Source organism: Ictidomys tridecemlineatus, chromosome 11 (assembly GCF_052094955.1).
Source record: "Ictidomys tridecemlineatus isolate mIctTri1 chromosome 11, mIctTri1.hap1, whole genome shotgun sequence".
Taxonomy (NCBI): Eukaryota; Metazoa; Chordata; class Mammalia; order Rodentia; family Sciuridae; genus Ictidomys; species Ictidomys tridecemlineatus.
The window spans coordinates 38,463,843-38,491,188 of NC_135487.1; the positions used below are offsets into that span (position 1 = coordinate 38,463,843).

The following is a 27,346-nucleotide window of genomic DNA, read 5'->3' on the forward strand; positions in this document are numbered from 1 at the left end:
CTTAGTGGTTAAGCACCACTGGGTTCAACCTCTGGTACCAAAAAGAAAGTAAGAAAATCAAGTTCTCCTTTAGGTGAGAGTTCTCACCTATAGACATGGGGTAAGGTACGAACAAGGAAACACAAGCAGTCACTGGAGTAGTTCCCCCAAAGAATGCATGACGTTAACCACGAGCATTTGCAACTCATTTAATAGTTTAATAAGCATGTAGTGGATGCCTTCTAGGTATAGAATGATAGGTTTGATCTATCTGGAGTCAGAATAATCAGACAGGTGGGGCTGGGGCTGGTAGCACATTTGCCTGGCATATGTGAGGCACTGGGTTCGATTCTCAGCACCACATGTAAATAAATAAAATATAGGTCATTGACAACTAAAAATATATTTTGAAGAAGAAGAAGAATTATCATCATCAGACAGGGCTGCTGCTCTCACAAGAGCTTACATTCTAGTAAAAGTTGCAATACTTCATTCTGCAAACATGTTAACATGTCGTGTTTGTTCCATAAAAACCATTTTTAAACTGAGAGCATAATAAGCAAAGACCCAAGAATACTGGTTAAGTATAGTATTCTTGAAGTTTTTAAAATTTGGATCTAAGAAAATATTGACTTTGGAAATTATCAGCAATGAGAGAAAAAGAATTTCAAAAAGATAGTTCAGTTGGATACTACTGAAAAATGATGGGTGTAAAAAGACTATACCAATAACTCAAATCAATATTAGACTACTTTTCTTGAATCTAATTCAATCTGATCAAAAAATATGTCCTGGGCTGGGGCTCAGTGGTCCAGTGTTCGCCTGACACAAGTGAAACACTGGGTTTGATCCTCAGCACCATTTAAAAATAAAAAGATATTGTGTCCACCTGCAACTAAAAACATATATAATAAAAAAATGTCCATACAACTTACTTTTTATCAAGTATAATTTTACATAAACATTATTTTCTAGATAAATCAATTTACTTTTTCTTCGTTTTCTTTTCAAGAGGAAGTCTCACCATTGCCCAAGGTGGCCCCAAACTCCTGGGTTCAAGTTATCCTCCTGCTCAGCGTTCCAAGTAGGGGGAACTACAGGCACACACCACCAGTATCAGCTCTAAATAAATTTATTTCTTAAAGTGAACTGAGAAAACACACGTTTACATATTTACTAGCTGAATAGTACTTATTTTCAAAGCAGTAAAGAATTTGCTAGTAAGGATTCTCATCAGTAATTTAAACAGTAATGACTTACAAAATGGGATGGAGGACAGACCCTCAGAGTTCACTCTAGACACCAACTTGGATTAAATAAAAAAAATATAAGATTTGCACAAATTAGGTTTTTTTCTTACAATTTACAGGGTACCCGAGACCCAAAAGGATCAGTAATGAAATGTTGTTGTTTTATAAATTAGCTGTAATCCAAGCTACTTGGGAGGCTAAGGCAAGAGGACTGCAAATTGGAGGACAGTCTGGGCAATAAATTCAGAAAGGCCTCGTCTCAAATTTTAAAAATATATATATAAAGGGTTGGTGATATATAGCCCTGGGTTCAATCTCCAGTACTGGTGAAAATAATTTGTTTTTTTAAAGACAGTCCCAAGTTCCATCCTCAACACCACCAAAAAAAAAAATAATAATAATAATAATAAATTTTATTTTTTAATAAAAAGGCAAGTTAAACGCTAAAGTACGAACTTAAACAACAATACATTTTAAAATCATACAAACACTGTGTTTCACAGATTCCTAACAATAACTTTCACTGAATCCTTACTGAGCATTTCCTGTACACCAGGGACTACTAAGCACATTAATGAGGCCTTTTAACTTTCTAAATCATATATTAATACACTATATTTAAAGGATAAGGAAAATAAGACATTAATAAATTGAGTGACTCAAAGTCATACCTCTACCAGAGTACTGGCACCAGGATTTAAATTCAAGTAGGACTTACATTATTTAATTTTTAAGTTTGTTACCTCTATTATCAATTTTGTTATTATCTTCACCATTACCTTGCTAAGATTTTTCATGTGAATGACATCGAACCTTAAACACTCAAAAAAGTATTACCATATTTCCTAAATCCTAAAAAACTTTCAGCCATAAGTACCATTTTCCATTAAACACAAATAATTACTGAAATAAAAGATAAAGTAACACTTTTTTATTAACTTGTACTTATGCACATTTATCTACCTTTTTTCTTGGTATCACAAAGCTTTCTTCACATTCAGAATCTAGAGATACTTTTAATTTGCTTTTGGTCATTGACAACTATGCATACAATCAGACAGACATGCTGCTTCTTATAATCTGGCACCATCTCCCCCCCTCCAGAGTTCAAGTGCATTTTTACCAAGTTGACATAAAAATGAAACAAGATCCATACATGGTTCTTTATGTTGACAGAGTAATTTCAAAAGAGCAGCAATTTGAATTTTTCCTTGGAAAACAAATAGAGTTGGTACCCAGTGTAGCCCACAAGGTCAATCCCACAGCATGGTTGCAGCTGGGGGGGAAACTAGGAACCAAGGGCCTAGGGTTCTAGCACTTGCTAGGATCTTCTTTCCTTAGGACCAGTCCTCCACACAGAGGGTGTAGGGAGGCCTGGGGAGGCCATGCAGTGAGCAGAAGACCCAGACATGGCCGAAAAGGGACTCCAGCTAGCAGGTCTGAATGGCCACCTGCATGCATGCATGGTGGACACAGAATGAGGATGGCATGCACAAGACCTAGCAGTAGGCCTCACTTCTAACACTGCAGCACTGAAAAATACTACAGTTTTCTCTTATATTTCTTTTTCTCTATTTGTTCTAACTCCTAGTTTCATTTTTAAAATTAATTAAATTACATTCAGAACCTGAATAGCATTCTTTTTTTATATAAGCATGAGATACTTTTTTTATATATAACTTTATTTATATGGTGCTGAGAATTGAACCCAATATCTCACATGTGCTAGGCAAGCACTCTACAACTGAGCCACAACCCCAGCCCTGAATGGTATTCTTTTGATATTGTATCAACACATTAATTTCCATTGCCTTTGAAAATTCTATAATATACTCAAAGTGATTTAAGCAATTAATACAGTCTAAAGGCAATCAGACAAATGGTAGTGGACAATTCAAATCTAAGTTTCAGAACTTTTTTCTTACTGACATATATGCATGGTACCTTACATGTAGAAGATAACAAATACTTTATAAGTAAAATATTTGAAAGAATGGAGTAAGTGAATAATACTAAAGAATCCTATGCAGAGGAAAAAAAACTATTCTATGTCACATTATAGAATATTTCTTAGAAGACAAAGATTCAAAATTTAAGCTACAATTCAACTTCCTGTGTTTCTACAAACAAAATTAACTTTAGTAACAATTAGATGAATATTTTCTATGTACAACCAAGTACACACATGTGGAGCAATGATGACCATATCACAACTAACTCTTTTATCTATCCTTTTGTCATCAATCTTAAGAAGTAGAAAAATAAAATTGAAAAGAAGGGTCTTAAAAATAAAGGGAGGGCTGGGGATGTGGCTCAAGCGGAAGCGCACTCGCCTGGCATGCGTGTGGCCCGGGTTTGATCCTCAGCACCACATACAAACAAAGATGTTGTGTCCGCCGAAAACTAAAAAATAAATATTAAAATTCTCAAAAAAAAAAATGAAGGGAAGCTGGGCGCGGTGGTGCATGCCTGTAATCCCAGTGACTTGGGAGGCTGAGGCAGGAGGATTGCAAGTTCAAAGCCAGCATCAGCAAAAACTAGGCACTAAGCAATTCAGTGAGACCCTGTCTCGAAGTAAAATAAAATAAAATAAAATCCACATGGAATAGCAAGAAACCAAGAATAGCCAAAGTAATCCTGAAAGGAAAAAAACAAAGTTAGATAACTAACACATTCCAATTTCAAAACTCACTACAAAGCAATGGTTCTCAAGACAGCATTGTACTGCCTGGGCAGACTTACATATCCACAAAACAGAATTAAGAGTCAGAAATAAACCAATACATCTACAGTTAACTGATTTCTTACAAAGGTGGTAAGATCATTCAAGGCAGAAAGAATAGTCTTCAACAAATGGTGCTAGGACACCATATAACAAGCAAAACATATCCACAGAAAGAAGTAGGACCCTTAACTCACATCCTTTATAAAGATTAACTCAAAACAGATCAAAGAACTAGATACAACAGCCAAAACTATAAAACTTTTAGAAGAAACATAAAGATAAATCATTGTGACTTTGGATTTGCCAAAAGATTTTTAAATGTAACACCAAAAGCATAAGCAATAAAAGACAAAAATAGATAAATAAGATTTAATAAAAATTAAAAACAAAGTGCTTCAGAGAATACCGTCAAGAAAGTAAAAAGACAACCCACTAAATTGGAGAAATAGATGCAGACCATACATCTGACAGGACACTTATATCTAGAATATAAACTCTCATAACTCAACAATAAAAAGATATATAATTCAATTTTCAAATGAGGAAGGGACACAGATGATTTTTCAAAGAAAATCTACAAATGGCTAATAAGCACACAAAATACCCAATAGCATTAGTCATCAAGGACATGCAAAAAAAAAAAAAAAAGCAATGAAATACCACTTCACACCAACTAAAATGTTCAGAATCAAAAATTCATATAAAAATCTAACAATCATTGGAGAGGATGATTAGAAAATCCTCATCCTCATTAACTACTGATGGAACTATAAAATGGTGCTGCTACTTTAGAAAGCAGTCAGCAGTCTCTCAAATGACTAAACAGAGTTCCCACATGGCCCGATATATACACAACAGAAACAACAATATTTATCCCACACAAAAACTTATACATGAATGTTTATAATAACATTATTCATGATAATCCAAAGGTGAAAACATATCAAATATCCATCCATAGGCAAATGAATAAACAAAATGTGGCATAACCATACATGGAAAACTATTCAGCTATATAAAGGAATGAATTACTAATACTTACTACAACTTGGATCAATCTCAAAACATTATGATAAGTGAAAGAAGCCAGTCACAACCATCTACATGTTAGTTTTATTCCCTTCATAAAAAGTCCAGAATAGAGAAATCTATACCGACAGAAAGTAGATTAGTGGTTGCTTAGGGCTAGGAGAAACGTGGAGGCAGAATGGTGATACTGAACGGGGATGGGGTTTGTTTTTGAGGTGATTAAATGCTCTAAATTTGTTTGTAGATATATATTAATGACTAAAAAAATAGTGTACAGGGAATTGGGGCTGTAGCTCAGTGGTGGAGGGCTTGCCTGGCATGTGTGAGGCACTGGGTTCAATCCTTAGCACCGCATAAAAATAAAGGTATACCGAACACCTTCAACTACAAAAAAATTTTAAAAATCAGTGAACTATACACTTTAAATGGGTAAACTTATTATATTATCAATTATATCTCAATAAAGCTGTTTTTAAAGCAAAAAATATAACCTTCTTAAAGAAAACAAAAGGTCATGAGTTCAAAAGAAAATATCTTAACAAATAACCAATATTTAAACATAAATTTAAACATAATTCAGTACCTCCAGAAGTTTTGTGGAAGTGCTTGATGGTTTATATTTTTAAATGCAGGTATAGGATTTGTTTTTGTTGTTGTTGTTGTTTGTTTGTTTTAAACTACACCTGTTCGTTAATTTGGATACATGGAATATTTTTAAACCTGGACTAGGAATCAACTCAGTAAATTTACAATGTGTAGAATATACTTTCTTTCCACCTGGCCTTATAATGAAAGAATACCTATAATTAGTACCTAAAAAACTGCAATTTTATCAAACAGGAATTAGTATACAAATTATTTCAATTATATGCTTATTTAAAAAAGTAAATATTGGGGCTGGAGTTGTGGCTCAGTGGTAAAGTACTTGCCTGGCATGCGTGAGGCCCTGGGTTCGATCCTCAGCACTGCATATAAATAAATAAAATAAAATAAGATCCATTTTAAAAAAAAAAAAAAACCTAAATGTTTTCTGAAATTTTCCTTATGATTTTTTCGGTGAGATTATTTGAAAATAAGACTTGTTTAACTTAATCTATGTACACTGATACTGCCAAAATTCCTGTGCTAAGAAAGAAACTGGTCATAAAAAGCTGTGTGAGGGTATAAAGAAGAAAACTTCCCAAGACAAAGACAAACCAGGTCATTTAAAGCAAGTATGGCTCAAAGCAGAGTCAACAGAGTTAAGTTTCTGAACCATTCTAAAGTGCCAGATGGTTTAGAATCCACCTCCAGATCTTACAAGGCCATGCATAAAAGGGTGCCAGAATGGGCTGGGGTTGTGGTTCAGCAGCAGAGTGCTCACCTAGCATGTGTGAGGCCCTGGGTTCCATCCTCAGCACCACATATAAGTAAATAAATAAAGGTCAATCAACAACTATAAAATTTTTTTTTTAAAAAAAGTGTGCCAGAAAAAAAAAATAAAAAGAACAGAGTGTAGAGAACAGGCTAAGAATGAAAGCAACACACTGAAGATGAAAATTGTATGCAAACTGAAATACTTGAATCTTCTTCAAGCTCACAATTTTTAATGTTAATTTCCAATAATAAGTGAAATTTGACAAATTATTAATGGCCTCTCAACCAAATTAAATATTCTCATCTTAATTCCTTCAAAATAGAACATTTGTTTTTGTTGTTGTTGTTGTTTGTTTGTTTGTTTTAAACTATACCTGTTCATTAATTTGGATACATGGAATATTTTTAAACCTGGCCTAGAAATCAACTCAATAAATTTACAATGTGTAGAATATACTTTCAAGGACATAAAAAAAAAAGCAATGAAATACCACTTCACACCAACTAAAATGGTCAGAATCAAAAATTCATATAACAATCTAACAATCATTGGAGAGGATGATTAGAAAATCCTCATCCTCATTAACTACTGGTAGAACTATAAAATGGTGCTGCTACTATAAAATGGTGCTATTTGAATCATTAATGCTGTCTGCAATTCAAGATCTTAAAAACCACTCATTTGCCAGCGCCTTGGCAAACACCTGTAATCCCAGCAGCTCAGGAAACTAAGGCAGGAGGACCACAAGTTCAAAGCCAGCCTCCACAAAAGTGAGGAGCTAAGCAACTCTGTAAGATCCTGTCTCTAAAAAAAATACAAAATAGGGCTGGAGATGTGGCTCAGTGGTTGAGTGCTCCTGAGTTCAATCCTCTCCCAAAAAACAACTCATTTGATTTCAAAACTCAAAGGTATACATAGAAAAATAATTCAATTATACAGAAAATTAGCACATACAATTCTATAGAAAAGAACCCAGAAAGTGGTATATCAAAGGTTATGTGCAATAGTATTAATAATAATTTATATAAAATATCTGTATACATAAAGGGCTTAATTAACTAAAGTATATAACACCTAATCAATGACATGATTCCAAAGATATGAAAAAGATGCTTAAAAGACCACAAAGGAATATACCGATAATGTTAAGTTAAAGAAAACAAAACTCAGTTGAGGGTGGTGATCATGCCAATAATCCCAGCAACTCAAAAATTTGAAACAGGAAGATTACAAATTCAAGGCCAGCCTCAGCTATTTAGGGAGACCCTGTCTTAAAAGTGAAAAAGTTTTGGCTAAGAGGTAAAGCAATCACCTAGCATGTGTGAGGCACTAGGTTTGAGCCTCATCACCGCACAAAAATAAAGATATTATTATGTCCACCTATAACTAAAAAATAATTTTTTTTAAAAAAGTAAAAAAACAAAAGGTATGGGTATGTAACTCAGGAATAGCACTCACCTAGATTCAATCCCCAGTACAAAAAAAAAATCCCTTCAGAACAGAAAATTATACATTGAATATGTGATTTCACAGTCATATATGAAAATCATATAAATGGGAAACATTTTTTTAAAAAATCTTAAAAACCGTGTGGATGGTTATCCATCTACTATTTTTCTGCATGTTCCAAGTCTTCTTTAATGAGTAAGAACTTCGGAAGTAAGAAACATTTAAAAGAATACTTATATGAATTCTGTACATAAATATCAATAAAATCAAAGCAATTCTATTTACTAAGTGTCTCCTTTATACTAACGAAGTACAGTCGTTCCATGATTTCCCTAAGGGATTGGTTCTAAGATGTCCTACAAATATCAAAATCTGCAGATGCTCTAGACCCTTAAAATGGTGAAGTGTTTTTGTTTTGTTTTGTTTTGTTTTGTGGGGCTGGAGACTAGGGAAGGTTGTTGCAATTCTGGGGATCCAACCCAGGGCCTAGCACATGCTTTATCAGTCCAATGATGCAGTATTTGCATATAACCCCCACACATCCTCATGTATACTTTAAATCATCTTTAAATCAGTGACACCTAATAAAATGTAAATATTGTGTAAATAGTTGTCATACTGCTGGGGACAGGTCTTTTAAAATCTATCCTTGAACCCCATTTCTAATGTCCTAACTCAAAGTTTAAAATTCTTGCTTTAATCCAAAGAAAAAAAATTAAACATAGGAAAACTGACTTGAATTAAATATGTTTTGAATCAAATGTCTTTTTTTTTTCATCCACTTTGCTGGGGATCAAACTCAGGGCCTTGTACATGCTAGGCAAACAATCTATCACTAAGCTATGTCTCCAGCCCTGTTGTTGCCCTAGGTATGATTTAAGAAGTCATCTATATAATCAACCTTAAATACTATAAAGTATTTTTAAAAATTAAAAACTAAATTACTATAAAAATTCCATCATAATCACAGGTTACTCCTTCATCATAGTACTTATCACACCAAAAAAGCAGTGTTTACCCCTAAAAGACCAAAAACTAATTCAGCTAAATGTCATGGTCTTAGTCTCATATTTCCGTGGCCTATTGAAGTAGTGACACACATGAGACATTCAGTAACTGTTTTCTGAAATAAGAGACTCTAAAAACCAGAATCAACAAATGGGACTTACTTAAACTGAAAAGTTTTCTCTCAGCAAGAGAAACAATAAGAGAGGTAAATAGGGAGCCTACATCCTGGGAACAAATATTTACTCCTCACACTTCAGATAGAGCCCTAATATCCAGAGTATACAAAGAACTCAAAAAATTAAGCAATAAGAAAACAAATAACCCAATCAACAAATGGGCCAAGGACCTGAACAGACACTTCTCAGAGGAGGATATACAATCAATCAACAAGTACATGAAAAAAATGCTCACCATCTCTAGCAGTCAGAGAAATGCAAATCAAAACCACCCTAAGATACCATCTCATTCCAGTAAGATTGGCAGCCATTATGAAGTCAAACAACAAGTGCTGGCGAGGATATGGGGAAAAGGGTACACTTGTACATTGCTGGTGGGACTGCAAATTGGTGCGGCCAATTTGGAAAGCAGTATGGAGATTCCTGGGAAAGCTGGGAATGGAACCACCATTTGACCCAGCTATTGCCCTTCTCGGACTATTCCCTGAAGACCTTAAAAGAGCGTACTATAGGGATACTGCTACGTAGATGTTCATAGCAGCACAATTCACAATAGCTAGATTGTGGAACCAACTTAGATGCCCTTCAATAGATGAATGGATTAAAAATGTGGCATTTATACACCATGGAGTATTACTCAGCACTAAAAAATGACAAAATCATGGAATTTGCAGGGAAATGGATGGCATTAGAACAGATTATGCTAAATGAAGCTAGCCAATCCCTAAAAAACAAACGCCAAATGTCTTCTTTGATATAAGGAGAGCAACTAAAAACAGAGCAGGGAGGAACAGCATGAGAAAAAGATTAACATTAAACAGGGACGAGAGGTGGGAGGGAGAAGGGAAATTGCATGGAAATGGAAGGAGACCCTCATTGTTATACAAAATTACATATAAGAGGATGTGAGAGGAAAGGGAAAAAAATCAAGGGAGAGAAATGAATTACAGTAGATGGGGTAGTGAGAGAAGATGGGAGGGGAGGGGAGGGGGGACAGTAGAGGATAGGAAAGATAACAGAATACAACAGTCACTAGTATGGCAATATGTAAAAACGTGGATGTGTAACCGATGTGATTCTGCAATCTGTATACGGAGTAAAAATTGGAGTTCATAACCCACTTGAATCAAATGTATGAAATATGATATGTCAAGAGCTTTGTAATGTTTTGAACAATCAAAAAAATTTTTTCAAAATTAAAAAAAAAACAAACAGTAAAGAAAAAAAAAGAAATAAGAGACTCAACCAGCAAAACTGGAGGCAATTTTAATGCATACAAGTTTATTCTTAATATATACTTAATTATAAATCTATATTATGTCAGTAGAATACAATATAAAATGAGGTTATCAATAATTCTTAATATCAGTGATTTATCAAAATTAAATGCAACATTTCATAAAAATTAACATCTCTATAAATAATTAAAATTGTCAATTAAGCTAAGATATTCTGACTTTTGGCCCAAGATCTCCCTCTATTTTATTCTAGTTTGCAAAAATGACCATATCTGGAACATCATAAATCTTTAGAAATAGTGGTTTCAGGTTTTATTTAATAATATATTTGTTTAGTTTCTCTGATACATGCTATCATCTTCAGCAATAACATACTGAAGAAACTCTTAAAAGAATATTAGATTAAAAGTAAATATCAGCAACATATCATTCATATGGATCTCATAAAACAAGCAGGATCAGATAAAGTGGACTTCAAGCCACAATTAATCAGAAGTGACAAAGAAGGCCATTTCATACAGCTTAAGGGAACTATACATCAACAAGACATAATAATCATAAATATTTATGCATTAAACAATGGAACATCTATATACATCAAATAAACCCTTCTCAATTTCAAGAACCAAATAGACTACAACACAATAATACTGGATAACTTTAAAATGCCTCTGTTACCACTGGATAGCTCCTTCAAACAAAAACTAAATAAAGAAGCTATAGAACTAAAAAAACACAACTGACAATTTAGACTTGACAGACATATATAGAATATTTCATCCATCAATGACTGAATACACTTTCTCCTCAGCAGCACATGAACCCTTCTCTAATATAGACCATGTTATGTAAGCTATCACATATGTTGGCATACAATTATAATATTACCTTAATATATTTTTAGCATCTATAGGGTTGTTTTGATAATCCCATTTCCATTGATATTAATTTTTGTGTTTTTACTTTTTCTTGATTAGACTTGTTTGATTTTTATCAACTTATAGCTGTATTATTTCTTTTCTATTTCATATATTTCTGCTCCTACTCTTATTTTTTCCTTAATACTACCTAATTTGAAAATAATTTGTTAATCTAGTTTCTTTCTGATATAAGTACTTTAAGTTATAAATGTATATCTGAGTACTATTTCCTCCCATTCTGATATTTTAAGCTTTTATTATCACTTAGTTTAAAGCACTTCTTATTACTTTTCTTGTGCTTTCTTCTTTGACCTGTGAGATATTTATAAGTGTGCCATTTAATTTTGAAATAGTTGAGATGTGGGAGTGGAGTTCTATATATCTTAAGGTGATTAATTTCTATTGTAATAAATCATCCAGGACACACAGTCTGCATGATTTCAAATTAAAAAAAAACATAATAGAAATATTATATTGATTGTATTGATTACATACATGTCAAAACGTCAAAACTGATCAAACTGCATACTTCAAATATATGCATTTTACTGTACCTTGATAAGGGATAGAAATGAATTACAGTAGATGGGGTAGAGAGAGAAGATGGGAGGGGAAGGGAGGGGGGATAGTAGAGGATAGGAAAGACAGCAGAATACAACAGTCACTAGTATGGCAATATGTAAAAACGTGGATGTGTAACCGATGTGATTCTGCAATCTGTATATAGGGTAAAAATGGGAGTTCATAACCCACTTAAATCAAATGTATGAAATATGATATGTCAAGAGCTTTGTAATATTTTGAACAACCAATAAAAAAATGAACATCAAAATGAAAAAAAAATTTACCTTGATAAAGCTATGAAAAAAAGTAAATATTGACAAGAAATACAGCATCCTTACATAAGATTAGGCTTTCATAAGCAATACATTTATAGAGGTTGCAAAATGTTAAACTACTTTCAACTATCTTTAAAAAACCCTCCACCATAACTTGGTACAACCATCACTTTCTACAGATGTGGTCTCTGTGGTATGTTGAGTTTCACATTAAAACATACATTGTTTTATCAAGGACTGGCATCTCAATCAGTTCTGTCAGACCATTTTGCCCTTACATTGATACAGACTCAAGTAGGGCAAGATGGCACATGCCTGTAATTCCAAGTGACTCAGGAGAGGTAAAAGGATCAAAAGTTCAAAGATACCTCAGCAACTTTACAAGGCCTCAAAATAAAAAATAAAAAAGGGATGGGGGTGTAGCTCAGTGGTTAAGTGTCCCTAGGTTCTATCTCTAGTATCGAGAGAGAGAGAGAGAGAGAGAGAGAGAGAGAGAGAGAGAGAGAGAGAGAGAGAGAGAGAGAGAAAGAAAGAAAGAAATTACAGATTCAAAGTTAGGCATGGTAACACAGGCTTGGATTCCCAGTACTTGGGAGAAAGGCTTATTATGGGAGGAAGGCTTATTATACCCAGAAGTCGAGAACAATCCAGGCAAGAGAGAGAGAGAGAGAGAGAGAGAGAGAGAGAGAGAGAGAGAGAGAGAGAGAGGAGAGAAGAGAAGAGAAGAGAAGAGAAGAGAAGAGAAGAGAAGAGAAGAGAAGAGAAGAGAAGAGAAGAGAAGAGAAGAAAGAAAGAAAGAAATTACAGATTCTAAGTTAGGCATAGTAACACAGGCTTGGATTCCCAGCTACTTGGGAGGAAGGCTTATTATGGGAGGAAGGCTTATTATAGCCAGAAGTCGAGAACAATCCAGGCAACAAAGCAAGATCCCCAATTTAAAACAAACAGACTCATTCAATTTATATCTGAGTTGTTAAAACCAGGTACATTGGCAAACTTATAATCCCAGCAACTTGGGAGGCTGAGGCAGGAGGATGGCAAATTTAAAGTCAGCCTAGGCAATTTAGTGAGATCCCGTCTCAAAACAAAACACAGAAATCATAGCTTAGTGGTAGAAGTGCCCCTGGGTTCAACCCCCAGTATCAACAACAAAAACAAAAAACAACTAATCTGAGTTATTTACACTGCCTGGTTAATCTGGCTCTACAATTTTGCAGCATTATGACCTAGAAAAATTGCTTTACTTCAGTGTCTCCCCTTTCTCTTTTTGTAAAGGATACCAAGGATTATCAGATTATCAGTTTGTAAAAACTAATGAAAGTTGCCAAGTTGTAAGGATTACTGAAAATAGTAATACATCATAAGCGCTCATAAATATTAGTTATTATTATTCTGACAGTCTCTCTCATTCCTTCTATCTCCCCCACTCTGAATAGTTTTGTTCCTTTACACATTAATAGAGGAATGTAATATCATGTGAATGTTCATTTTCATCCTAAATTTGACTGAAATACTGCTAATAACTGTTTACAAACACCAGCATAAAAAATGTGCCTTGGAGAAAAGATATACCAGGATTCACATCTCAACTCTACCATTTATAATACAACCCTGAGCAAGTAATATAGAAGATTAATTCTGTGTGCTGTGACACACACTTGGAATTCCTCAGGAGACTGAAGCAGGAGTAAGACAAGTTCGAGGCCAGCGTGGCAACTGATCAAGGCCTTGTCTCAAAATAAATAAAGCCAGGCACACATCTGTAATCCTCGATGCTCAGGAGGCTGAAGCAGGAGGATCACAAATTCAAAGACAGGGCTGGGGATGTGGCTCAAGCGGTAGCGTGCTCGCCTGGCATGCGTGCGGCCCGGGTTCGATCCTCAGCACCACATACAAACAAAGATGTTGTGTCTGCCGAAAACTAAAAAATAAATATTGAAAAATTCTCTCTCTCTCTCTCTCTCTCTCTCTCTCTCTCTCTCTCTCTCAAAAAAAAAAAATTCAAAGACAGCCTCAGCAAGGCCCTAAGCAACTTAGAGAGAACTTGTCTCAATTAAAAAAGGGCTGGGGATGTGGCTCTGTGATAAGCACCCCAGGGTTCAATCCTGGGTACCAAAAAAAAAAGAAGAAGAAGAACATATAAATAAATAAATAAATAAAATGGGCTATGGGTGTAGCTCAGTGGCACAGCCCTCCCAGTTTCAATCCCTAGTACCAAGGAAGGGAAGGGCACAGTTTTCACATTTATGAAACAGGAAAAAAACAATGCAGATACAAGGTATGACATCAACTTATAACAAATTTGACTACAGGGATAGTTAAAGAAAATATTTACTGAAAGTTGCATTTACTTTATGTCCTTTTTCATTCACAAATTTATTTTGTAATCACAATATACCTGCGAAGTCTCAATAATTTATTTCTACTGTCCAAAAATGAGTGAGTCTATGAGATTAAGCAATGTGTCCCAAGATTACAGAGCTATTCAGAGGCAGAATAAGAATGCTCTTACAGATATATTCTTCTACCTGTGCTCCTTACACTTAAAGATCTAGATCTGAGGCTAGGGATATAAGTCAATGGTAAAGAACCTGTCTAGCCTGTGTGAGGCCCTGGGTTAGATCCCGGGTACCGCAAAAGAAAAAAAAAAAAAAAATCTAGATTTGGCAGAAGAAAAAAAAAAAAGACTATAAATTTAAACAAAAATTTTACAAAATATTACACATAATCAAAAAATGCCAGGGCTGGGCTGTAGCAGTGGCAGAGCACTTGCATAACATGTATGAGGCACTGGGTTTGATCTTTAGCACCACATTAAAAAATAAATAAATAAGTAAACAAAGGCATTCTGTCCATCTATAACTACAAATAACAAACAGGCCTGGGGTTGTGGCTCAGCGGTAGAGTACTTGTCTAGCACGTGTGAGGCACTGGGTTTGATCCTCAGCACCACATAAAAGTAAAAATAAGTAAAATAAAGGTATTGTATTCATATACAACTAAAAATATTTTTTAATGCCATAAACAGAAAATTTTAAAGAGAAAAAATATTTGTAAAGAGGTTTGGAAAGTGGGCTGGGGCTGCAGCTCAGTGATAGAGTACCTGCCTCGCATATGTGAGGTGCTACGTTCAATCCTCAGCACAACATAAAAATAAATAAATAAAGATATTGTGTCCATCTACAACTAAAAAAATATTTAAAAAAAAAAAAGAATTTTGCAAAGTGAGCTGGGGTTGTAGCTCAGTGGTAGAGTACTCACCTAGCACATGTGAGGCACTGGGTTCAATCCTCAACACCACAGAAAAATAAACATATAAAATAAAGGTATTGTATCTATCTACAAAATATTTTTTTTAAAAAAAGAATATGCCAAAGTGCAAATTTTGTAAATTTACAAACCCAACAGGAGGTCACATTAAAGTACTAAACAGAAAGTTTCAAAAAATAAAGTATAAACAGCTGAAGAAGTTAGACCTTAACCCAAAATTTTAAAAAATAACATGTTAAAACAATGAAGTATCATTTCTACAGAGATAAACAAAGATCAAACATTTGATAGTAACTGGGTATAGGAGCCCACATATAATTCCAGTGACTCAGGAGGTTAAGGCAGGAGGATCACAAGTTTGAGGACAGCATTAGCAATTAAACAAGACCTTCAGCAACTTGGTGAGATCTTGTCTCAAAGAAAAAACTAAAAAGTAACCCTTGGTTCAATCCCCAGCATGGGGGGGGGGGGCGCGAAAAAAAAAAAAGTCTTCTGACCTAAATATTACAACCACTAGAAACTACTGCACATACACATGAGCACAAAGACATGTAAAAGAATATTCACTGTAGTACTGCTGTTAACAAAAGATTGGAAACAACATAAATGTCCACCATTAGGTGATTAGTTAAATAATTTAAATTACATTCACAAATAAGAATATCATGAAATTTTGAAAATAATGAGGAAGCTCTACATGTACTGATATGGAACAATCTCCTAGATCAGATAAGCTAAATATAATAAGAATAAACTGTGGAAGTTTTTTCCTTGGCATATACCCAAAGAACTTAAAATCAGCATACTCTAGTGAGGTGGACACATCAATGTCATTAACAGCTCGATTCACTATAGCTAAGCTATGGAACCAACCTAGGTGCCCTTCAGCACCTAGGATAAAGAAAATGTGGTATAAATGCAATGGAATATTACTCAGCTTTAAAGAAGAATGAAATTATGGCATTTGCCAGTAAATGAATGGAACATGCTAAATGAAATAAGCCAATCCCCAAAACCAAAGGGCCAAATGTTCGAATGTTCTCTCTGAAATGCAGATGTTAGCACATAATAAAGGGGGCAGGATAGAAGTTCAATGCATTAGACAAAGGAGAATGAAGGGAAGGGGGGGCATAGGATTAGGAAAGACAGTACAATGAATCACATATAACTTTCCTCTGTTCATATATGAATATATGACCAATGTAATTCCACATCCTGTACAACCCACAGTATGGGATGTTATACTCCATGCATGTGTAATATGCCAAAATGCATTCTACTGTCATGTATATCTAAAAAGAATGAATAAAAAAACTTATAGAAACTGCAAAACAGGGCTGGGGCTCAGTGGTAGAGTGCTTGCCTAGCACATGAGAGGCACAGGGTTTGATCCTTAGCACCTCATAAAAATAAATTAAAAAGTAAAGGCATACTGTCCATCTACAACAGCAAAAAAAAAATTTAAACTGAAACAATATACATACACACACACACAGAATATTAAGAAAAGTACACTCAAGAAACTGGCAAGTGGGTGGTAGGGCTGTGGCTCAGCGGCAGAGCATTTGCCTAGCATGCATGAGGCACTGGGTTTGAGCTTCAGCACCACCTAAAATTAAGCAAATAAAATAAAGGCATTCTGATCATTTACAACTACCAAAAACACATTGGAAAAAAAGAAGAAAGAATGAAAGAGAGAGAGAGAGAGAGAGAGAGAGAGAGAAACAAACAAACAAACTGGCAAGAATGGCTGCCTCTGAAAAAAGGACTAGGGACCTAGGGAAGGAAGAAGTCTTTTCACTAGTATTGCTTTTTTAAAAAAACATGGACTCATGATGGCGCTTTTATTTATGACTATAAAAGACATAAGTCACAAATACTGAGCCTCAGTATCCTCCAATTAGAAATGATGATAATAACAGCCTAATTCATTGGTTATTATTATAAGATCAAATGAAAGAACATAAAATGCTTTGTAAATTATAAAGCAGCACACAAAATTATAAATTAGCCTTCTAAGTGATTTCTCCAAACCTATTATAATAATTATTATCATTTCCCTGACCAATTTCTCTAAATCCAAAGATGAGAATTTTAAATGGAAGTATGCTTGTCAAGCAAGCATAAGGCCCTATGTTCAATCTCCAGTAGCATAATACATTTTTTTAAAAAGTAAAATGATATTTAAGTGTAGAAGCATTCTCAGAATACAGTTTTACTTTAATACTTAATGATCTCAATTTTTATTGATCTCAATTTAAATGAGTAAAATTTCAAAAACGTTGTCATACAGAAATGCTAAATCAGTTGATTAGAGAAAGAATATATGCTGTTGAAAACAAGGTAAATAAATACAATTACCATACTACTATAAAATCTTAAGTGTTTTTCTTTCAGTCTCTTCTATGCACCCTTAACTGGATTACATCATTTGTCTACATAAAATTTTTCCTGTTTACTGTAATACAGCATTCAGTTATCAACATTCCTTAAACAGACATAATTTTTAATGAAGGTTTATCTTGTAGATGAGGGTTCAAGTGCTTTAAAGGGAAATTCCAGCATAGACCTTTGTCTAATAAACTCTACCTTTTCATTTATTATACTACTAATTCTCCAAGTTACTAGATCTCTCCCTCAGACCATTTTCTTTTTTGGTTTCTGGGGTTATAATTTAATTAAGCCCAAAACTTCCAAAGAAGTATATTAAGTGTTTTTATGTTACCTTGAAAAGCAAGTAAATTGAGCCCTTATAAGACTACTAGAGAGCAGAGATTCAGAACTATAATTCATTGCTAAGGATGTTTGATCTTTTTCTACCACATGTTAGTCTTTTACTAGCATTCTATCTGCAAATAAAGTAAAAAATGAAGGAATGTACTCTCAGATGACTCCTGGGAGACTTTCTACTGGACAAACCCAACTGTTCCTAATTAATTTAACTATGGCAACCACTCCCAAGTGCTGAACATTCCAAGCCATTTTTCAGAATGGTTAGATATCTCTCAAGGAAGCAGAGACTTCCTGAATTAACTATAAGTACAGGCAAAAATGAAAAATATCATTAATGTGCCTTTTCCATTGTGGAAACTCAAATATATCTGTCATGTTGAATAAAATATTCCTTTTCTGCTTCGGAGCACGTTGTAATTTTCAAACTCTGCCCTGTACTTACTATCATAATTGTTAAAACAGACCACTAAGGTGAAGTTAATCGGCACAGTGTATTTTTTAATTAAATTAAAAATAAACACCAGAAACTGAAATTATGGGAGATGTTTTCCCTCCAATTTCCAAACTTTCTGCAATACAGTTATATCACTCTTGCAATGTTTTTAAAAAGCACTAAAAGGAAGAGCATTCTTATAACATTTATTGTTTTTAGATCATACACTAGGAGTTTTTATTAAGTTCCAATTTAAGAACTTTTTAAACTATTTTTTTTTAAAAAACCATTTCATAATCAAGAGCACTAACTGCACACCCACAATTCTATCAAGATACCACTAACGGAGACAGGCATGATGGCACACACCTGTAATTCCAGTGACTCAGGAAGCTGAGGGAGGAGGATCCCAAGTTCCAGGCCAGCCTTAGCAACTTTTAGCAAGGCCCTAAGAAACTTAGCAAGACCCCGTCTCAAAATAAATTTAAAAAAAAAAAAAGGGCTGAGGGCTGGGGATGTGGCTCAAGCGGTAACGCGCTCGCCTGGCATGTGTGCAGCCCGGGTTCGATCCTCAGCACCACATACCAACAAAGATGTTGTGTCCGCCAAGAACTAAAAAATAAATATTAAAAATTCTCTCTCTCTCTCTCTCTCTCTCTCTCTCTCTCTCTCTCTCTCTCTCTCTCTCCTTTCTCACTCTCTCTTAAAAAAAAAAAAAAAAAAAGGGGCTGAGAATGTAGCTCAATGGTAGAGTACCCCCTTGGTTCAATTCCCTGAAACAAAAGAGGAAAAAAAAGAGCATACACTGAAAAAATACAAGAGAGCATTGCACATGTTAAACATCTAGTACACAAAGAAATATAACAAAAGAGAAAGCATTAAGTACTACAGATCTCGGTTCAAATTTCATATCTATCAATTACTAGCTTATGTAAATTACTTTCCTCATTTATAAAATGAATTGTTATTTGAAGTGAAGTAAAATTCCTAGCAAACAGTAACAGGCAAAAAGACGCTAACAGTAATATTATTATTAGGAATACAGATATTAGAAGAAGAAATAAGCAAGTGGAAAAGTTCAAAAAGAAAGTATTACAGATCTTTTTTGTAATCTACCACCATAAGCAAAAAATAAAAATAAAACTTTAAAATAAATTTTAAAGTTAAGAAAACTGAGGAGCTGGGGATATAGTTCAGTGGTAGAATGCTTACCTAGCAATGTTGGATCCCCAACATTGACAAAAAGAAAACTGAGACATAGCCCAATGCCATACAGTTAACTGTTATAAAAGCTGGTTTTGATGCCCTTAATCCCAGTGACTCAGAGGCTAAGGCAGAAGGATGGTGAGTTCAAACCCAGCCTCAACAACTTAGCAAGGCCTTGACTCACGGAGACCCAATGAAATACAAAAAAGGGCTGGGGTGTGGCTTGGTGGTTAAGCATCCCTGGGTTCAATCCCTGGTGCCAAAAAAAAAAAAAAAAAGCTGGTTTTGGAACTAATGCATCATTAACCTAGTATCTAATCAACTCTAATCAGCCAGAATAAAATCATATTGATCATTTATTTTGGCAGGGGGTGGAGTAGGAGAACTGATTGGTGGGCAGAGGAAGGAAAGCATAAACTAAAACATTTTTTTTTTTAAATATATTTATTTATTTATTTTTTTTTTTTTTTTTTTTTAAAGAGAGAGTGAGAGAGAGAGGGGGACAGAGAGAGAGAGAATTTTAACATTTATTTATTTTTTCTTAGTTCTTGGCGGACACAACATCTTTGTTGGTATGTGGTGCTGCTGAGGATCGAACCCGGGCCGCACGCATGCTAGGCGAGCGCGCTACCGCTTGAGCCACATCCCCAGCCCCAACTAAAACATTTTTTATCTTCTCCCCCAAACTGTCAGTTTTGTTCGATTGATAAAAGCCAAAAAATTATAAATATAATCCCAACACAGTGCCTTATCTACATAATAGATACTTTGAAAATATTTGTTGAATGTAGTAAATAAACCTTCTCCAAAACCATCATCACCTCATGACCAAAAGCAAAAACTAACTTCAGCATCTGTTTAATCTTCATAATTATAATAAAGCCCTTTAGAATTTTCAGTAATTCATATAATAGTTATTCATCACTCTGCTCCGGAAAGAAATGAATTAAGAGTTGTTCTTTGCCTATCAGGTGGTACACATCTATAATCCCACCTACTTGGAAGGCTGAGTCAGGAGGACTGCTGAAGCCCAAGGGTTCCAGGCCAGCCTGGACCATAGAGCAAGACCACCATAAATAACAAAAATTAAAAATACAAAAGATGTCGCTACCCTGAGGAATCTCACATTTCAGTATGGCTGTCTAAGTGTGTGTTGGTAGAGTGGGGAGGAGAAATAGAAGGTAATAGAAACAAATCATTATTGAATGTAAAACCAGGTTGCACTGTTATCTGAGTTTATTAGACTCAAGCAGTTTTAAAAAATTAACTTAATTTTTAAAAATTAAAATTAAATTTAAAAACCACAAATGTGCTAAATATGGAAATAATGAGGAGGCACAACAGGAAATATTAACTGGGAAGGTTCTTTTTTTCCTGTGCCTTCATAACTGTATAGATTCTTAGTGTCTTAAGATCAAAATATTCTAAATTGATTTATTTGACTTATCAATAATTAACCGCCATTGTATATTCTCTTAAATATAAGACACTGAAGATTAAGACTACTGATTCTGTATTTACTCTTGGGTACATGTTAATACCTAAATATATATAACCACAAGAACATATGTAAATTACTTAAGCAACTAAAAAACGAACAGAGCCTGAAGTAATGATAGTAAACAAAAACTAAAAACATAGTATTAGCCAGGGAGAAAATAAAATATGCACACAACTTAGAAACAATTTTACAGAAGCTTTCAAGAGAACAAAATTTTCAAGAGAGGAAAATTCCTGCCAGAATTTGCCAGCAGAGCCAGAAATCCACAGCTTGCCAGCAGGCACCTCATATAATGCAAGTCACTAACTAGACTCGTAGAAAGTGAACATCTAAAAGTCAATGTTTCTATTCCTCAAATTCGAATTTCAGAAAGACCTTTCAAAATAGACTCATGGGACCAAGACTAAACCATTACATTCCATGTTAAAGGTTCTTCCCTGCTTATTGGTCAAAAAGAATACACAATAGCAAATAAACCTCTAAGGCACAATTCTTGCAAACTGAAGTTCTGAAGTTATTTTTACCTGAGGGATGTGTGTGTGTTCTTATTGCTAAGAAAAAGACTCTTTCACTCTATCTATCCTAGAGTGCTAGGCAAAACACCACAAAGTCTCTTAATCCTAACACAAAGACCAAATGCATGCCCTATCCCAGTGTTAAAGCCTTAAAAGCACCGGAAAAATCTAGGCCACGGAGACAAGATGGCAGGGAGATACCACAAGACAGCTAAAAAGGCTAGGGGGCTCAGATCAGGGAGTACATGGCCACCAGCTCTACAGAAAACAGGCTGAGAAGGTGAGGCTGAAGAGAGTTTTGGTCGTTAGAGCTGGACGGGACTAACAGGTGTCTGGCACTTCATCACCCTGGACATAGTGGGAAGGCTATAATTGACTTTCTTTACTAGGAGGGAGGAACCAAGCTCCTTAAGTGAATGATGGTTAGACTTTTTCTGTGAAGAACAAGCATAAAAGGCAAGAAGACCCTGAGGACAGGTTTTGGTAAAGATTCTCCCAGGACACCCTGATCTGCTAGGTAGTTCCCAGCACCAACCCTAGCCAAAGTGCTACACCTGCTAAAAGATGTTTCCTATGTTATCCGTTCGGACAAGCGATTAGGTGAGAGTTCCCCACCCCCAGCCGGGGAGGAAGTGAAAGTAGATTTGGGTGAAAAAGACTGAATCGGGGGTCTGACCCAGAAGTTAACCTGATCAGGAGCGGAAAAGAGCTAAATTCCTGAATTCAGGAAGGGGCAAGCAGGGCAGGTACCTGAGTAGGATGCGACTTACTGGGAAGCAAGGCTAACTGGAGAGAACTACTGGAGAAAAGGAGGGCTTCCGTCGAATTCCAGCGGGCAAAGGCTGCTTAGCGGGGGCCTGTGCGTCCGCTCGGGCAGGCATTGCCGCCGGTGGCCCAGAGGGCGACCCGCCTGCGACCGGGGGTGAGGCTACTCCGCGCGAGCTCAACAGGAGCTCACCTGGCGGCCGTCTGGCCTGGAAGGGAAACTTCCTGGGTGGGTGAGAGCTGACGCGGCTGAGCCAGCGCGGGACGCGCGAGCGCGGCCCGGGGCACAGTCCACCGGGCCGTGGGCTGGGATGGGGGCCGCGCGGGGCGGGGCAGGGGCGCCGGCCGATTCGGGGCGGGGTCGTGGCCGCGACGGCGGAGCTCCGGCTCGGGATGGCGCCCTGGCTCAGTCACGCACACGCTCTCGCTCGGGCGCACCGGCCGCCTAGCGCGCGAGTCGCGAGCAGCTGCCCGGGTCAGCGAAGCTGAGGGCGGTGGGGGAGGGGGCCGGGGGCATCGGCCGGCCGAGCCTGGCGACGGGCAGGCGGCGTTACCTGTGTCAGGGAGAGCTGGGCTGCCGCAGCCATGGTGTTTCCATCATGCACGGGAGGGGAAGGAAGGACTGGCGGACTGGGGCTCGGGGCGGGGAGGAGGCGGAGGGAGCGGCCGTAGGCGAGACTCGGGCGGGCGGGCCGGCCGGCGGGCGGGCGTCTCCCCGAACTTCGACAACTTCCCTCCTCACCCCGCCCCGCCCCGCACGGCCCCGCCCCGCCCGCCGGCCCGAGCAGGCCGCGGCGGCGCGCAAACCCTGGCGCCGGAGTTAGTGCTGCCGGACCAGAGTTTGCCCTGGGCCGCCTAGGAAAACCCGGCGCGGATATAAGTTTGGGGCGGACGGGCTACAGAGGCGGCACCAGATTGTCCTGTGTGAACTTAAGGTAGGTCACCTACTTTGCGCTTCTGTTTCAGAAAAATCAGAGAAAGTATACCCACAGTTAATGTGGCTTCTGAGGACTAAAAGAGATAAGAATTCTAAATAATGACAGTACTATATATACTTCAGGCTCTGTACCAGATGCTTTTGTTTTTTACTTGTATGAATGAGGGAACTGAAACAGAAATGCATTACACAAATAAGGGAACAGACCAAAATAAATGTCTTACGTAAAGATTAAATAGCTTGATTAGTATCTCAGTTTGCCTCTAAAGCCTTTCCATGTGCTATTATTTTAAATAATAATAACTTTTTAAGGTTGAGCGCTAAGGAGCACACCTGTAATCCCAGCGACTTGGAAGCCTGAGGCAGGATGATTGCCAGTTCAAAGCCAGCCTCAGCAATTCAGTGAGGCCCTCTAATAATATATATAAAGGGGGAGGTTCAGTGCTTAAGGCCTCTGGGTTCAATCCCCAGTACAAAAAAAAAAAATAGGTTATTTCCTCCAGCTAAAACCTTTTTAGAAGGAGGAAGGAGTATAGTCCTGCTGCTTGTTCCACTTAGATTTTTAAGTAAGAGAGTCCTGCAGAGGGCTAGGTTGCTCAGTGTAAGAACAGGTGTGCAAGGCCCTGGATTCATCCCCAGCACCAAGAGGAAAAAACAAAACAAAACACTAGGACCTATTTGGTGCCTGAAGCACTCCTAACCTTGCCCTTAGTTCAGCTTGCAAACACTTCCTCCCTTCTGTGGACACAACTCAAGTATCGCCTCTTTTGCAAAGTATCTTCTCTCCAAATGAAAGTTACACATTCTCCTTTTTAACCTTTTTTCTCTACTGTATGAAATCATCATCCCCCTAATGACTGTCTACCTCCCTAGATTAAGAATTCCCCAGTGGAAAATAACTGGTTTTGTATTTTTTGTATCTTTTTGTATTCTCAGACATTATTAGCACATAATGTCTAATAAAAGCCATATTAAACATAACACATCCTACTTTCTCATGCTGCCACTCTCAATAGGAATAACCAACCAGTTACTTGAAATTCTCATCATAGTAGGCTCAGTTTATATGCTAACTACCTCAAGAAGCCTTCTAGAAGTCCACACCCCACCTCGTAATTGCTCTTATGTGACTTTTATTATGTTCTGTCTTGTTTTAACAGCTGAGGGCTTCTCTGCGACTCACTGAACTGAAAAATCTTGAGGACAGGTGACTGACTTACTACTCTGCCTCCCTCACAGTTTAGCTAAGCTTGAAGTAAAGCTGTAGCCTACCCCAAAACCCAGAATTGGTCTTTCTTTCTTAGGCATGGTGGCTTCCCACACCACCATCCAGTTGTGGTGGAAACCACAACTCTTATCAGTCCTACAACCATTACCACTATCATAGTAGTCCCCATTTGGCACGTTAAGAAGGACAGCTGAACAACACCCAGTTGTAATTAGCCCACTTTGGTTTTCAGACTTTTTCCACCACAAACCAACCACCCACAGAAATGCCTGCCAGGAGCTCCTAACTCCACTCAGACCCCTCTGACCAGATCCAGCCTTAAAAAGCAAGCCATACAGCCCTCCCCTTATTTAAGAGAGTCTCCCTTGGCCACTTTATGTTTGTTTTTTTATTCAAAGGAGAAGGGAGTATACTGTTTTAAATAATTCCACTTTGGTGCATTTAACAGCAGTAACCACAAGTGATATTTCTATTGGAATTTTCTATTTTATATTATCACATCTGCATTTCACAATTCACTTCACAAATGAGGTAACAGAGTGTCACAGAGGTTAAGTGATTTGTTCAAGGTTATACAGATAATCTCCAAAGCAGTATTGTTATAGTGAAATGAACAGGGCTCAAACATTAGAAACAAGATTCCAGCTTTGACTCCAGTATTTACTAGTTACATGACCTAAGAGTTGTTATAAAATAACATGTGAATGCATCTAAAGTTGTAGATACACAAGTTAAGAAATATAAAAGTCATAGAGCGGGCTCGGCATGGTGACACATGCCTGTTATCCCAACTACTCCTGCTGAGGCAGGAGGATCACAAGTTAGAGACCAGTCTCAGCAATTTAGCAAGACTCTGTGTCATAATTTAAAATTTTTAAAAAGGGATAGGGATGTAGCTTAGTGGTAGAGTGTCCCTGGGTGGTTCAACACTCAGCACCACAAAATAAAAATAATAAAAAAGAATGAAGGAAGGAGAGGAGGGAAGAAGAAAGAGAAAGAAAAGAAAGTCATGGAGAAAATTGGTTTGGGGAATACAATTTTACTTTCTATTCAAGGAAACTCTTCCAAATCTCATGTGATCCAAGACATTATCCTTGGATGAATTAGGTAGAATCCCAGATGTCTAGAATTTCTGGAAAGGCAGTGTGTGGTAGTAGAGAGAACACTGGAATCAACTTAGTGTGTGCCCTCAGGCAAACCATTTAATCTATCTGGCCCTTAGTTTCTCATGTATGATAATTAGCAAATCAATATGGAAAATGTTAAGAAAATGTAAGGGATTATTATCATTATTATGTGATTTATGTTGTCAAAAATGATACCTTATACCAGCTTTTGGGGAGGCTGAAGCAGGAGGATTGCAAGTTCAAGTCAACCTGTACAAGACCATGTCTCAAAAATTTTAAAAAGGGATGTAGCTCAGTGGTAGAGTGCTTGCCTAGCATGTGTAAGGCCCTGGGTTCAATCCCTAATAACCCCCCCAAAAGTAGCATCTTCTATTTATGTCATACTGCTTTTCACAGTTTATAAATGTTTATATGTACAGCATCTAGCACAACTCCTGATGCCTAATAAGTACATTATAAAAGTGAGTTGAACTGATTGGATGCAGTAGTACACACCTGTAATCCTAGCTACTTGGAAGGGGCTGAAATAGGAGGATTGTCATTTCAAGGCCAGCCTCAGCAAGCCCTCTCTCAAAATTAAACATTAAAAGAACAGGGACCAAGTACTCTTGTAATCCCAGCAGCTTGGGAGGTACTAGTTTAAAGCCTGCCTCAGCAAAAACAAGGCACTAAGCAACTCAGTGAGACCCTGTCTCTAAATAAAATACAAAATAGGGCTGGAATTATGACTCAGTGGTTGAGTGTCCGTGAGTTCAATCCCCAGTACACATCCCACCCCACCCAAAAAAAAGACAGGAAATGTAGCTCAGTGGCAAAGTATCCCTGGTTCTATGCACAGTTCTACAAAAGAAAAAAAAAGTTTGTTGAACTGAACACACAATCTTATATATAGTTATTTGTTCCTTGATTTTCTTATCTGGAGATAAAGTAAAGAAACAAATTCTGTACTTTATAAATAACTTGTTTAAGTGGGGGCCAAAGAGGGTTTGAATCTTGGTTTAAAAAAAATAGAATCAGACACCTCCCCTCAAGAGGGAAAGACTCCCTTAAAATTATTATTTTTTTTTAAAGAGAGAGTGAGAGAGGAGAGAGAGAGAGAGAGAGAGAGAGAGAGAGAGAGAGAGAGAATTTTTAATGTTTTATTTTTTAGTTCTCGGCGGACACAACATCTTTGTTTGTATGTGGTGCTGAGGATCGAACCCGGGCCACACGCATGTCAGGCGAGCGCGCTACCGCTTGAGCCACATCCCCAGCCCCTTAAAATTATTATATGGGAGTTATTCCAGGCCCCTTCCAGAATCTAATTTGCACTAGCTTGTTTCTCTGCTTACAGGCTCTGGTTTCAGTTAATAACTTGACATGTCATGGGAGAGCCAGCCTGTAGGAATGGGAATGATGGACCAAACTCCCAAAACAGGCCTAGAACTTCTGAAACTGGATTTGTGTGTGTGTGTGTGTGTGTGTGTGTGTGTGTGTGTGTGTTTAATGCCAATGACAATTTGCTAATGTGTGTCCCAGATCTCATCAAAGCACTGGGTCACATTCCAAATCTATTTTAGGATCATAAAATGTAGCTAATGGAAGGTATATTATGATCTAATTCATCGTAACAAGAGTGAACTGTATATGAGAGATGAAAAGGACTTACCTATATTTTCTAG

The 27,346-nt window shown here is 36.9% G+C and overlaps 1 protein-coding gene and 1 long non-coding RNA gene across 4 annotated transcripts in view; one reads left to right on the forward strand and one right to left on the reverse strand.

Annotated features, from left to right (window-relative positions):
• Eps15 (epidermal growth factor receptor pathway substrate 15) overlaps window positions 1-23,134 on the reverse strand; it is a 126,984-nt gene extending 103,850 nt beyond the window's left edge. The window contains exon 1 of one of the 3 annotated variants that reach the window (XM_078026242.1): window positions 22,948-23,133. In XM_078026242.1, the coding sequence (XP_077882368.1) occupies window positions 22,948-22,980 (33 nt within the window). In that variant the 5' untranslated portion in view covers window positions 22,981-23,133. Of the gene's footprint in view, window positions 1-22,947 lie in introns of all 3 variants that reach the window. The other 2 variants (XM_078026243.1, XM_078026244.1) reach the window with 2 other exon arrangements.
• A 15-nt stretch (window positions 23,135-23,149) lies between these two features.
• LOC144368053 (uncharacterized) overlaps window positions 23,150-27,346 on the forward strand; it is an 86,355-nt gene continuing 82,158 nt past the window's right edge. Inside the window, exon 1 of the long non-coding RNA XR_013427783.1 lies at window positions 23,150-23,328. This is a non-coding gene — a long non-coding RNA (uncharacterized LOC144368053). The remainder of the gene's footprint in view (window positions 23,329-27,346) is intronic.